The sequence below is a fragment of the Monodelphis domestica genome, chromosome 4 (assembly GCF_027887165.1).
Source record: "Monodelphis domestica isolate mMonDom1 chromosome 4, mMonDom1.pri, whole genome shotgun sequence".
Classification (NCBI taxonomy): Eukaryota; Metazoa; Chordata; class Mammalia; order Didelphimorphia; family Didelphidae; genus Monodelphis; species Monodelphis domestica.
In genome coordinates, this window is record NC_077230.1 from 178,909,755 (window position 1) to 178,924,746 (window position 14,992).

The 14,992-nt window shown below is 37.2% G+C and overlaps 1 protein-coding gene across 5 annotated transcripts in view; it reads left to right on the top strand.

Moving 5' to 3' along the window:
- Nucleotides 1–14,992, top strand: part of NOSTRIN (nitric oxide synthase trafficking) — a 115,602-nt gene that overhangs the window by 58,205 nt on the left and 42,405 nt on the right. For all 5 annotated transcript variants that reach the window (XM_056793977.1, XM_007494322.3, XM_056793978.1 and 2 more), the window contains 5 exons: nt 358–483; nt 8,419–8,517; nt 8,623–8,748; nt 10,657–10,765; nt 12,061–12,149. In XM_056793977.1, coding sequence (XP_056649955.1) covers nt 358–483; nt 8,419–8,517; nt 8,623–8,748; nt 10,657–10,765; nt 12,061–12,149 — 549 coding nt within the window. The remainder of the gene's footprint in view (nt 1–357; nt 484–8,418; nt 8,518–8,622; nt 8,749–10,656; nt 10,766–12,060; nt 12,150–14,992) is intronic.

The window sequence follows — 14,992 nt, forward strand, 5'->3', positions numbered from 1 at the left end:
ATTGATTTGCTCAAGGTTCTTTCAGACAGTGGCAGTCTGGATTTAAATCCAGGATAGCTGTCTCCATATCCCAAATTCTCTTCACTGTATCATATTCACTGAGCAGGTCTTGATCCGCTGTCTAGAGACCCAATTCTACAAATGGGTTGCAAACAAGCTGCCAACCTGAATTGGTAAAGGGAATTTCTTCCTCTGGGAGTTCCCCATGTCAATTAACCCTCAGCCCAGTGCCTCTTCCCATCTATAAAGAACCCCATTATTGGACCAAACAGAATTCTTCCTGTGGAATTGCAGAGTGCCTTGATAATGTGTCAGTGAAGATGTGTGGACTTTTTTCTTTTTTTTTCCTCCTTTAAGCTGCTCGGTAAACTGAAAAAATCAACAGAGAAGCTGGCAAAGGAAGACGAAAGCTATTACCAAAAAAACATTGCTGGTTACACAACCAGACTCAAATGGGAAGTCACTTTACAAAACTGCTATCAGGCAAGTTACGCATTTCATGATTTTCTTCCTAGGGACCAATTGGCCTCATCTTGAGGGCTAGAGATCAGAAATGGAGTTAGGAGCCCTGGTCTCTACCCCAGGTTCTGCCACTCATTAGCGTTCTGACTTTCAGACAAATGGCATTTCCTCTCCTTGCTACTGTTTCCCTAGTGGTACAATTAGCTGGGAACATTTATTAGTCAAGTCTAATATTCTTGTTTAGGAACCCTTCATTGGTTATTTAGGAGCAGAGCTGGGCTAAGTTATTTCCAAAGAGTAGGAGTCACAATAAGGCTAAGGGATATTGGAGCTGTTAGGAAGAAACTTGGGACATGAAAGGAAAGAAGAGAGGGGAAATGAGACCCAAAGAGATGAGTTTTAATTTAATTAGACTCCTTCACTGTGTCTTTGGAAGAGTAAGAAAAGATAAAAAGTTTTGTTAGGAAGAAAGATGAGTTTAAAGAGGAAAGTGGATAAGTAGGGCATGAATGGAATAAAAAAAAGCATTTTAAAAAGAGGTGGGAGGGATTTGTTTTGTGATTTCTGTTTTTAAATATAAAACATGCATGTAATAAATTAAGCAATTAAGAAGCATTAATTAGGATCCTGCTGCTACATCCTTTTGCTTGTTTTTTTTTTTGGGGGGGGGGGAGTGGTATTGAGTACCTAACTATGTAGGGAAACAAAGGAAAAGGAAAGACAGTCTTTGCCCTTGAAGGGATCACAACCACCAGGAGAGACAATATGTATACATGCATAGTCATCTACAACATACAAGCAGAGTACATGAAGGATATCCTTTGAGGAGAAAGCATGAACAGCTGGGGAACCAGGAAGGCCTGTGAACAAGGTAGGTTTTGAGCTGGATATGGAAGGAAGGCAGGCAGGGATTCTAAAAGATGGAGGAAAGGAGAGAAAGAAATCCAGGCATGGGGAGGAGTCAGTGCAAAGACTGAGGAGAGAAATGGAAGGTCTTGCTCAAGAATGCCAAATAAGCCTGTGCGGCTGGGTTGCAGCATTTGTGGAAGGGAATAAAATATAAGAAAACCAGGAAGTAGAAGGGGGCCAAGTTGTGAGAAGCTTAGGAGTTTATATTTGACCTTGGCGGGGAAAGAAAATCTCTGATATTTATTGAGTATAGAGGTGATGTGGTTGGACCTGTACTTAAGGAAAATTACTTTGTGGGAGATGGATTCAAGTGGGCAGAGTCCTCAGACAGGAACATGATTAGAAAGCTACTGCAAATGGGGGCAGCTGGGTTGCTCAGTGGATTGAGAACCAGGCCTAGAGACTGGAGGTCCTAGGTTCAAATCTGACCTCAGACACTTCCCAGCTGTGTGACCCTGGGCAAGTCACTTGACCCCCCCCATTGCCTAGCCCTTACCACTCTTCTGCCTTAGAGTCAATCCACAGTATTGATTCCAAAATGGAAGGTAAAGGTTTAAAAAAAAGAAAAAGAAAAGAAAACTACTGCAATAGGCCAGGAAAGCAGATGAGGGCTGCACTAGGTTGGTGGCTGTGTGAATGGCAAGATGTGGTTGTATATGATGATACATGTATCACCAAGATCAAATCACCTGCCAGAGCCAGGAGAAGGAAGGAATAGAAGGGCAAGAGATAAATTCAATCATATAATTTAGGAAAACTCATGTGGAAATTTGTTATTACATGTAATTGGTAAAAAATAAAATAAAATAAAGAAATGGATGTATACAAGAAATGGTATGAAGATAGAAAAGTTAAGATTTAGCACCTGACTGGATATATGGGGTAAGGAAGAACAAAAGACTGAGAATGACACCAGAGCTATGAGTCTGTGTGGCTAGCAAGATGGCAACATCCTTGACAGTAATTGGGAAATTCAGATGAAGGGAGAGTTTGAACAGGCATCATCAGCCTCATTTTGGAGGGGAAGAAATTGAGATTCAGATAAATCTAGTCCAGTGATGCTCACCACACTGCACTGCCTCTAATTATCCACCCTGCCATTTCTTATAGGGTAGGCAAGCATTTTACCATCAGAACAAATTCTCTCTATTAGGCCATTCCTAGGCTCAACTCTCCTCTTCCATCTTAGAACTTCCATCTCTTTTTTTCTCCTATTGATTTTTCTGTCTCCTGTTTTTCAAATATCCTTCCCATCCCTACCACCATCGCTTTTCATTATCATCTTTTTGCTGTGGCTTTAGGAACCTTTATACCTCTAATACTTAAGTACCTTCTTTTCCATTTGTCCCACCTTCCTACCTTCCTAGTAGGGGACCACATTCTTTTGGGCTCAGACTTCTAAAATAGTAGTCTTCTAAATGTATCTACAATATCTCCCCTGTCCAATTTATTCCTCACCCTACTTTCAGGGTAATCTTCCTAAAATATATATGTCCAAATGAGACAGCAATTGAATTGGAAGTATACAGGTTCTGGAGTAAAAGGCTCTGGGTCCAAATCTTACCTCTAAAGCCCCCACCTAGGTGATCTTGGATAAGTTCCTTTTAATCTCCTGAGGCTTCAGTTTTCTAGCCTATAAAAGAGTTTAAGTTAAATGGACTCTGAGATCCCTTCCAGTTTTGATCTGTTCCTATCACATAATTTTTAAAAACTCATACTTTCTGTCTTAATATTGATTTATTTTTCAATTAAATAATTTAAGAATCCTTAGCTTCCATCTTATACTCAATACTGTGTATTGGTTCCAAGGTTACACATCTAGGAAATGTCTGAGGTCAAATTTGAACCCAGGACTTTCTGTCTCCAGGCCTGGCTTTTTATCCAGTGAACCATCTAACTGTCTCACCTCAGTATCAATTCTAAGACAGAAAAGTGGTAAGGGCTAGATAACTGGAGTTAAATGACTTACCTAGAGTCACACAACTGGGAAGTATCTGAGTTCAGATTTGAACCCCAGGTCTTCCCAACTACAGGCCTGGTGCTCCATCCACTGAGTTATCTAGCTACCCATCTATCACATATTTATTGGAAAGATTTCGGCAGTTCCCCACTATTTAGAAGATGAAAATTCCTTACTTTGATAGTCAAAGTACTTAGTAAGTTCCTACAGTCAAAGAACAGAGATTTATTAAGTGCCTACTCTATGCCCAGTACTGTGATAATAGAAACAAAAGGAAACAGTTCTTGCCCTCAAGGAGCTAAAATCCTAATATGGAAGATAATACATAAAAGGAAACTGGGAAAGGAGATGCTGGAAGAGGTTTCAGAGGTCAAGAAATCAACCTCCTTTATTTTATAGGTTAGGAAACTGAAGCCCAAGATGATTAAGTGACTGGTCCAAAAAAAATCACACAAGTAGTGAGCCTCCGGGGCAAGATTTGGCCCAAAGAACACAGTTACAGGGACATGATGGAGAAGATGAGGAATAGGGAAGGCAGAAAAATCTGGACCTTATTCTACAGGCAGCAGAACACTCACCATTAGAGATTTTTGAATAAGGAACTGACCTGTACATCATGATATTTTATGATTAGTCTGGCTGTTTATAAGATGGCTCAAAAGATAAAAGAGACTGGAAGCAGAAGGATTTGGTAGGAAACCAATGCTATTTTATTCTTGTGAATATTCTAGGGGCAAAGTGAGAAGAGTTTGAATTAGGTTAGTAGCACTGAGAAGAAATGGAAGAGAAGACACTTTGAAGGACTATGTAATAGTATATAGTGAGTGCATGGATGTAGATGATGAGAAAGAGAAAAAAATAGAACACTGGACTAGGAGACATTTATTCTGGTTATTCTGACTGTAATCCAGAGAGGATCAGACTATGTTCATCACTAAAGTTCTTTCTAGCCTTAAAAATTCTATGCTCTGTGATTGATTTGGAATCTGGATAGCTAAAACTATTTGGGATAGTACCATTGATTAAAGAAAATAGGGAAGCGTGTGATGGATTTTACTTTAAATATTGTAATTGCCTTGGCATGAGGTGATCAAAGGTCTAGTAAAGGGGAGTCCCAGAAGTTTTTGAGAGCAGCAGCAGCAGCAGTAGCCAGATTGTAAGCATCTGAAGGGCATGTGCCCTGTTAGGAAGAACATTGTATGAAGACTGAGGAGACCAAGAGTTTGATTTCAGCTTTACCACTAACTAGCTATAGAGGGCCTGGGATGAATCATTTTAACCCTCTAAAGCTAAATTTCTCTCATTTTGTAAATACGTGCCCCACCTAACTCATGGAGTTGCTGAGGATCAGAGTAGACAATGTGTGTGGAAGAGGGTTGAAAACCGTAAATACCATATGGGTACATATATATGTGAAAATATATGGGAATATAGGACCATAAATCCAGAACTGGAAGGGACCTTAGAGAGAAGGAGCCTAGTGCAATCCCCTCATTTTACAGATTAGGAAACTGAAGTGAAGAGTTAAATAATTTGCAAGATTGCATCAGAGGAAATATTTAAAAGTAGGTCCTCTAGCTTTAAGCTTAATTCTTTCTGTATCATCATTATCATCATCAACAACAACTTCTCTACTACTTCGATAATAATGATAACTGACATATACAAAGCCTTGTGTGTGTATACATACATATATATATATATATATATATATATATTTCAGTGTATATTATTTTATTTTAACCTCACAGCAACAACAACCTTGTCAGCCTTTGAGGGGTATCGTATAGGTTTTATTCCCATTTTACAAATAGAGAAACAGAGGCACAGGTATGAAGTGACTTGCTCATGGTCACACAGCTAGTAACTATCAGTGGTTGATAGTTCTTGATTATTCTGACTCCAAATCTAGCCTTTTACCCACTATGCTGAAGCAAGACATATAATTGTCCAATGTCTTAGTTACCTCACTCACCAAATCGGGATTTCCTACCTAACTGAAAGCAAGAGTGTAGACAAAAGGGCCCTTTCATATTTTATCCTTCGTTAGGACTATTGTTTCTTTGATTCTGCAAGGGGCAAGGCTAGAATCTGGGTGATGATTCCAGTAGTTTAAGGAAAATGGAAGTGCCTGAATTCAGGTTAATGGCAACTTGAATGGAAAGGACAGAATGAATACAACCAGGCAAGGTGCTGCCTTCTTGTAAGTTTCCTGTGTCCTGGAGACACTGTAAATTGCTGATTCCCTCAAACTCCTAAACCAGCCTCTCCTAATATGTAGAATAATAAATGATAATGTAGGGCCATTTGATCCTTTTAAATGTTAAATTCTCTCTTTAAAAATCAAACAGCAAAAGGTAATTGTAGGCAATAGTTCATTAAATGAGATATAGATTCCACTCCTCACAGCAGAATTTATCTCAACCTCTTTTCATAAGAAAACGTAGATCACTTTAATGATTTCCCTAAAATGTAATTAAAAGCCATTAACTAATTTCCATCGAACCCAGTGACAATGGAATTATTCTATCCTTGAATTACACTAGTAGTTCAACATCCTTCAGGGGAGAGAAACAGTTCCACAATATTCTTCCATATTTCAGAGGATACATAATTTCATAGAAAAGGATGCTCCCCAAAGTGGTACAGATTGATGTCCATCTGTGCTTTCTCAAACGGTCCATCTCCTCCTGGAAGTCTCTGCAGAGAGCCTGCCCAGGGTGCCCAAGGAGGACCTTCCTCTGAGACCCAGGACTATTTGTAAATATAACCACTGTAGCCCAGTGGCTACCCATTTTTTCTTCCTGGCTTTTACTACCAAATCTCTTTTTTCAACTCTTTTTTTTCAAACCATACATCACCTCTTGATATCTCTTATGCAACTTCATGTTTGTGATACATAGTAATAATAGCTTGCTTTTATGTAGTGCTATAAAATTTGCAAAATATTTACAAAAATAGCATTTGTTCCTCCTCACCACAGCCTGTCAGAGATGTTCTATGTGGTGTGTTTATTTTTGATAGGTTCCCTTTGAAAAAGAGATGGATGTAATATATATTCTTCTGTGATCTAAAACCACTAGGAATGGTTTGGATTTAGAATCAGGGGATCTGGGTTCAAATCCTGAGTTGGCCATTGCTGATTCAACATTGGCAGTAGTTCAGTCTTTCAAAGAGGGCTCTTGGCACCAAATTTAAACTTACATTTTATTTGGCATTGATGCTTATATTATATATCTCCTTAGGGCAGGTAGGTGGCCCTGAGTTACCAAAATTCTTTCTCTTTTTAAAGAATTAAAAATCAAATTTCTCTTATTGTTTCAAATTTTAATACTTGTTCATATAATGTATACATCATACCCTAATCAGAATAGTGGCAGAGAAGCACAGACAATTTTAGGTCTTGACATATTGGAAAGCTTAGGCTTAGTGAAGGGCAAATAAGCCAATCACCAGTGTTGAACACCATGTGGTGAAATGTTCAAGCCACAAAATCATAAAGAAGCCATCCACCAAGGCATGAAGGAGTTGCAATCTGCATTAATGAAGGGATCAATCAATAAATCAAGTATTTATTAAGTGCCAATTGTGTATCAGGCATTGTGCTGGGGATACAAGTAAAGAAATAATCTTTACTCAAAAAGACCTCATATGCCACTGAGGAAATAACAAGGCCATATATGTGTATGTACACACACACATACATATGTATATATATATAATGTAAAATTAATGTCTAGCATCTCATATCTTGAATGAGATAACATATGAAAATTCTTTCCAAGCCCTAAATTAGCACTATAATAAATGCCAACTATTATTTTTAAGTTAATTAATACACAATATACAGAATAGTTAAATACAAGGTAGTTGGTGGCAGGGATGTTAATAGTTGGGAGAATCAGGAAAGGCTTCATGAAGAAAACAATGAATGAGTTGCATCTTAAAAGACAGTCTCTATGAGGTGGAGTTACATAAAAAGTACATTTCAGGCAATGGCATGGAGGGGGAGGTGAGATGTTGGATTTCCATAAATCCTGTGATCCATACATGCCTCAACCTATGAATTCATTTTGTCAATCAATTTTAAATCTCACAGGACCCACTTTTAAACAGAAGCCAATTCCCTAATAACCTAAAGGAAGTAATTTCACAATGCTAAATCTAGTCTTTAGCAATTGTCTTGCTAATGGAGATATTTTAGGGATGGAATTTCTTCCCTTTAAATCTCACTGATTAGGTCAACATACTCCTCCTAACCTCTTAGACCAGCCCTGAGTGCTCGAACACCTTGGACTTACTGCTGCCCTGAAGATTCATACTAACTAAATGGGCCAGCTCCATGCAATAATAAAAATAATAACAGCTAATATTTACAAAGTACTTTAAAGTTTGAAAAACACTTTACATATGAGATTTCATTTGATCTTCACAATAGCCCTGTGAAGTAGGTATTATTATTGTTGTTATTCCTATTCCTATGTTATAGATGAGGAAACTGAGGTTGAGTGGCTTGTCTACATTACAGTGAGTATCTCAGGTAGGATTTGAACTTGAGCAGACTCCTAGACCCAAAACACCAACCATGTCTAGCTGAATACAGAGGCCATATTTTAAATTTCTTTCTCTTTTCCAAGTTGCCATATATATACAGGGTCTTTCATATAAGAGATACTCTAAATATTTACTAATTGATTGACAAAATGAATTCATAGGTTGAGGCATGGATCACTGGATTTATGGAAATTTTACTTTCTCTATTACTATTTTCTTCTTTCATCTGCTACTTTAAGAATGCCAGGCAACACATGGAAGTTATCTGATATGCTCTTGAGCCCCAAGGAGGCTGGAAAAAGTGTCTAAGACATACTAATCCTAATGGCAAATCTATGGGATAGTCATGGAAACATTTTCCTTCCCTGGGAAATTTCCATTGAATAGTAGTTTTATGATGGCGCATCTGTTGCACTATTATGATGACTGAGTAGGACTTGCTTTTCCCAGAATGCTCACAGTGTGACATTACTTCAGGCTGCCATTGTTACAAGTTCTTATCTAACCTAAATGGATTTTGGTGTGCTTTTTAGAATGTCCTAGACTTAGAGAAGGAAAGAATCCAACTGCTGTGTAATATCCTAAACCAGTACAATCAACATGTTTCCATTTTTGGACAAACTTTGACCACTGTGAGTACTGAAATTTCTTTGACTCTAAGTATGCTTTATGACAAAATGGCAAGAAGCTTTCCACTTCACTTACCATTGATGTTCTGCCTTCTTACTTTGTTTCAGGGTCACACTCAACTCCACTGTGCCATCAGCAAGATTGATGTTGAAAAAGACATTAGGACTTTAATGGAAGAAACTTCCATTTCAACTACAGAGGAAAAATCTGAATTCTTATTAACGGACTACTTTGTAAGTACAGAAAAGCCACATTCACTGGAAAATTTCACTGACCTATTCTATTGCTCCCTGGTAGTTGGGTGGTTATTTTAGGAAAATGTATTTGCCTATAAAAGGAAAATGTACTTATTTTGTACGTAAGTACATTGATGTGCTTAACATTACCAACGTCATTTCTAGAACCTTTGCATTGACCATTTCTATAAGAGCTCCCCAACTGGTAGCATTTCTACCCTTCTGGAATTAATGAGACTCTGTAAGACTTTATTCTCATGATCATTTTGAAAACAAAAGGAAGAACACACACATGGCACACCTTTAATTATCTCCTTTAAGTAAAGCAAACATTGCTTTTTGCCAGAGATCCATCTTTTTGGTGTACATTTTTTGATTGATGTTGTTTCCATGTATGCTATATGTGGGGCAGGGCTAGCACCTTGAGCTCCCTCTCCTGCCCCCTCCTTCTTTAAACCCTTTCATCTGAGAATCTATATTATGAATTTTTTCCAAGTCAGGAAAGCTATAAAAGCTAGGTAATACTGGTTAAGTGACTTGCTCAGGGTCACACAGCTAAGAAGTATCTGAAGCCATATTTGAATTCAGGTCCTTCCTGTCTCTCAGCCTGGCACTCAATCCACTGAGTTACCTAGATGGTCCCTCAAGTCCTTTTTCTGTAAGATATATGATCCTATAAAACCTTTAGAGTCATAGAATGTGATTCAAAGGAACCTTCGAGAGCATCTAGTCCAATCTCCTTACTTTACAGGCAGAGTTGATACCTAAAAAGGTACCTTTCCTAAGGTACCATTGTTAAGATACTATCCTTAAGATCATGGCAGACCATGGGTTAAAACTCTGGTCTCCTCAATTCTTGTGTTCTTCCCATATTGCTGCATTTCCTCTATTACTCCTACACAAAGATTTCCTTAGGCTAAAGAATTAGTGTGGTAGAGAGTAGCAAATCACCCAGACCAATTCTGTAAAAATTTATTAAGTGTCCAGGTTTCACAGGGTAAAGAGAGATGTAAGGTAATACAACATGTATACCAATAAGGAAATCTGTGTTCCTTGAGAGGAAAGATCTTTTCATTCTTTGCATTTGTATCCCTGCTGCCTAGCATAGCATAGTGTTTGTCACAGGGTAAGCAGGTAATAACTGCATGTGGATTGATTGATGGAATTATTGATTGAAATTCAAGGTAATTTGAGGTAACAACTGAGATCAGGGAAGACTTCAAAGAGAAAGTAGCACTTGAGCTGAGTTTTGGACAAAGGTAAGAATTCTGAGAGGCAGAGCTGAGGAGGATAAATAGATGGTAATCTCAGAGAGGAGACTATAGCAGTGAAGAGAGGCAGGGTGTAAAGACAGGAAAGTTAGCCTGCACTAGGTGAGATTTGAGAAGAGTCTTGAAATTGTAAACATGTCCTGATTCAAACCAGTGTTAACAAGAGAGACCTTTAGAAGGTGAAAGGAACATATTTGTGTCTCTCCTGAAGTCAGCTGTCTACAGAAACCCTGATGAAAGGGAGAGCCTTCAGAATGGAGGTATTCTGGTTTGATCATTCTGGTCTTTGATCTGTGCCACAACAGGATGCTGAAGCATCTACCAATAGAAAGATACTTCTATGATAAAATTGAAATAAGTGAGACCATTCCCAAAATGTGTCTCAGGCTATGAAAGAGAAAATGCTTAGCTTGAACATGCAAAGCGTGGATAAGGAAAGAATTGAATAGGTACAACACTATGGAGTAAAGCCAAAGATCATCTTTTATTTGTTCATTTTTTAATTTTCTTTAAAGTTCAAACCAAACATAGTCAATGTGGGTGTAATGCAGTCATATAAAAATGATCTATCATCTTTCCCTTCTCCCATTAGGAATATATTCCCAATATAATATATTCAATATTTTCTATATAGGAAGAAGATCCCACAAATGGAATGGATAAAGAGAGACGAAAGTCCTCAATAAAATCAAAATTGTCAAGACTAAAGGAAGATATTGAAAAAGCCTCAAGAGACAAAGAAGGTTTGTAATTATCACTTGGAGTGAACCAATAGGAGAAAGTGCTGCACTGTGAAACAAGATTTACTGTTTTGTTTTAAGCTGGATTTGAACTGAGAAAAATCACCTCATTGAAGAACACCTATGAGAAACTGAATTTGTAAGATTAGAAAAGAATTACGAAAAAAAGAAAAGAGAGCAAAAAACTGATTGTGACTTTGTGATCCTTTGTCATGTACTCTACATACCTTTATTGTCAATTTCAAAGGAGAAACATTTTAATTGATTGCTTAAATCAGGTGGGACATAGGCAACATTTTGTGGCTAATTGGGTCTTAGGTTTCTATACAAAGTAAGTCTTTCAAACTTGGATCTTAGACACTAGAAATCAACTAATTCCCTATCTTAAAAAAAATATGTTGTACTATGCAATTGAAGAGAAATCACAGTGTGTAGACAGAGGGTTATTTGTTATTCAATAACTCTATTAGCATATATCTTGTTTTAGTTCCTGGGATAATATTTAGCATCATAGAATTATAGGACTTGGAATTGGAAGGAACCTTGGAGGAGAACCAACCCTATCACTTCATTTTATGGATGAGGAAACAGCAGTCTTGAAGTATTTTTTTCAGTCCAGTTTATTGAATTGAATTTTGAATATTGAATATTAAAGTTATATATACAGAATATTGAAATATATTGAGTAATTTGAATATGTAGGCCAAGAAACACTATCAGGACATTAAAAGCCAACCATGGATCATATCAGAATTATTTTTTTTAAAAACAGTAACAACAAAATCAAAATCTTTGTTCAAAATAATAAAAAAAATAAGCATTTTGAATAGTTCATATGGATAATCAAATACTTAGGATTCCTCAAACTTTCTTGGTTAAGGTAAAAATAAATCAAAGGATCATAAAGTATGTAAACAAGGGGGCAAGATGGCAGAGTATACAGAGTACTGGTCTTGTAATTAGGAAGACCTTAGGTAAGCCCTATCTCTAATATGGTGTGAGTTTGAGCAAGTCACTTAACCTCTAGATTATCTAGGCAATACTCTAAAACTATAAATTATGAATGAATCTGCTCATCTGAATTCTGAGGTGGTTCCATACTTGGAGTTCTCTATGCTAACGAATTATAAATCCAACCTCCAAACCAAAAATAGAAGAAAAAAAGAACAATATCTGAGATTTAAAGAAAAAAATTTGAATTGTTCTTCGATTATTCCTAAGTACTAGTTGATTCTATGTGTTATGGGACAGAGTACCACAAAATGTTCATTTAATGCTGTGCATGGATGTCCTTTCAGGTCTGGAACGAATGATCAATGTATACACAGCAAATCCCTCCTTCACTGATGCAAAGACTAAGAAAGAAACAGCAGTACTAATAGATGAGGTAAATCATAGCAGTGTCATCTATTTGAACTTTAATGTTTTAAAATGCTATTTTTGGGATATTTGTTTGTAGCCCATGTGATTTATGATCTTAGCCAGCCTCTCCTCTCAGGTGACAGAGATCACATCTGGGGTAAAAATTCATGGCACAAAGCCTCAATTGAGCCCATGCTATGGCCCAGTCATTCTTTTACTCCACCACTCTTGATATGTCTTTATCTTGTTTCTCACAGTGACAGTTTCAAATAATTTCATATGCCATTCACCACTAATGATAACCCTTTATTTCCCTGAAACAATACATTCTGTTTTCCTCTAGGTCTAATTGTTAAGTGATATTTTCTTACCATAAGCCTAAATCTGCTTCTTTGCAACTTAGAACTCCTAGTTCTGCCCTTTGAAACTAAGTATTATTTTTAAGTCGTTTCAGTTACATCTGACTCTTCATGACCCTATTTGGGGTTTTCTTGGTAAAGATACTGGAATGGTATCTAGAATTTCTCTAACAAATTATTTACAGATGAGGAAACTGAGGAAAACAGGGTTAAGTTCCTTGCCCAGAGTCATACAGCTAATAAGGGTCTAAGGATGGATTCAATCTCAGGTCTTCCTAACTCCAGACCCAATGATCTATCCATTACACCACCTAGCTGACCTGCCAAAACCAAGTAGGATAAACCTGTTCTCACTTTCAAATGTTTAGAGACAACTATCATCTACTCTAAATTTTCTCTTTTCCAAGATAAATATCCCCTGTTCCTTCAACTGCCTCTTGAAATTTCACTTGTCATACCCCATTTGGGGTTTTCCTGGCAAAGATACTGAAGTGGTTTATCATTTCCTTCTCCAGATTGTTTTTCAGATGAGGAAACAGAGGCAAACAAGGTTAAGTGACTTGCCCGGGATTACCCAGCTAGTGTAGTGTCTGAGGTGAGAGTTGAACTCAGGAAGATGAGTCTTCCTCACTTCAGGCCTGACACTCTATACACTGTGCCACTTAATAATAGCTGTTATTATTATCCTGCCTGACCTGTCTTTGCTCCCAACTACTGCACATTTCTTTTTAAAATCTGAAATAGTCAATGAATTCTTTTTTGCTCTCAAATTCTCAAAAAATTCTCTTTATATTTATATTTATATTTATATTCTCTTCATCATCAGAACTGGTTCACTTTATGTCAACACAATTTCATTCTTAAAACTACTAGAACCACCTAGACAGACTTTTTCTTGTAGGGTTTTAAGCCTTGGGATCCTGTCTTTCCTTTCTGTGACCTCTTTAACCCTGACCTTAGCAAAACAAAGTATATGTCTGATTATACCTGGCTTTCTTTCCCTTCTGTATTATAAATTAAGATAGTGTTCACTTTCTCCAAAGTTCTCAACATTTCCTACTCAGCAACACCATCTTTGTCTCTCTCTCTCCTTATCTCTCTCTCTTTCTCTCTCTTCCTCCTCCTCCTCCTCCTCCTTCTCTCTCTCTCTCTCTCTCTCTCTCTCTCTCTCTCTCTCTCTCTCTCTCTCTCTCTCTCTCTCTCTCTCTCTCTCTTTCTCCCTTTCTGTCTCTATCTCTGTTTCTGTCGCTTCTTTTCTCTAACAAATACAAAGTAACTAATGATTTCTTGGCTTGCCCTCATAACAGTTGAGGCCATAGGTTTTATTGCTGACTTTTTTTCTGGAATTTTGTCTCTCATGAATTTCAGGGCCACTCTATTTCTAGTCTTCTTATACCTATAGCTAGTTTATTATTTGATGGATAGCCAAAGGCATTTTTATCCTTTATCTTTCCTTATTAGTTTAAATCCCCTTTGATTATATTTGCAGGACTAGGCAAATTCATTCTTCTCATTCTTTCTGAGACGTTCCATCCCTAGGTAAGAGCTCATTATTTTGGTATTTTTAGCTATAGTCTAGAAATGCAAATCTCATTCTCAAAAAAGAACCTTCTTAATCAACTACTCCCCTTCAAAAATCTGCTTTGCTCTTTCAATTGGCACCAATAATGAAAAAAAATCAGTTATGTCCCTAAATTCTTCAGTTTCATGACCAAGAATTCATAATATTTAGCAATGCTTTCTAGCTTCCATCTTGCAATATGATTTGTGTCCAAATAAATCATTAGAATTGGTCATTGATTTGACAGGTATGGAGAAAGTCCCTGGGATGGTCTCTGTGTATATCTCAGGAAAACAAAAGACCTCCTTTCTCATTGTTCCCTCTAACCTTAGAAAAAGCAAAATCCCTGCAAACCAGGACTATTTTTTTTCTTTCTCCTTTAGTCCTATTCTTTGCTATCTCCTCTAAGACCTTGCCCCATCAGTTATTCCACCCTTCTCATGTATATTCAGTTTCTCCTTTCTACTGGCAATTTATCTTCTAACTACAAACTTGCTCAAATCTCCATAATCCTAAAATACTTGGATCAAATCTTTGACCCATTTATTTCATCCAACTGCTTTCCAATATGTGCTCTTGCTGTCATTACAAAACTATTTTTTAAATTCTCTGCCCTAAAGCCTCTACTTCTTCATGCCCCTTTTCAATTGGGTCCTCACCACTTGAGAGAAGCTGTTCTGTCACCAAATATAATCAAACTTAATGACTTTTTTCCATTGTCCTTGACTTCTCTGTAGCTTTTGACTCTGTTGACCACCCACCTCATCATAATAATAATGATTCACATTTATAGAGAGATTTTAGGTTCGTAAAGATTGCAGTATTATCTCACTTTATCTTCACAAAAATCCTGGGAGGTAGGTGTTATTATCATTCCCTTTTTATAGAATAAATTTGTCCAGGATCACACAGATGCTAAATGTCTGCACCAAGTTTTCATTGAGATCA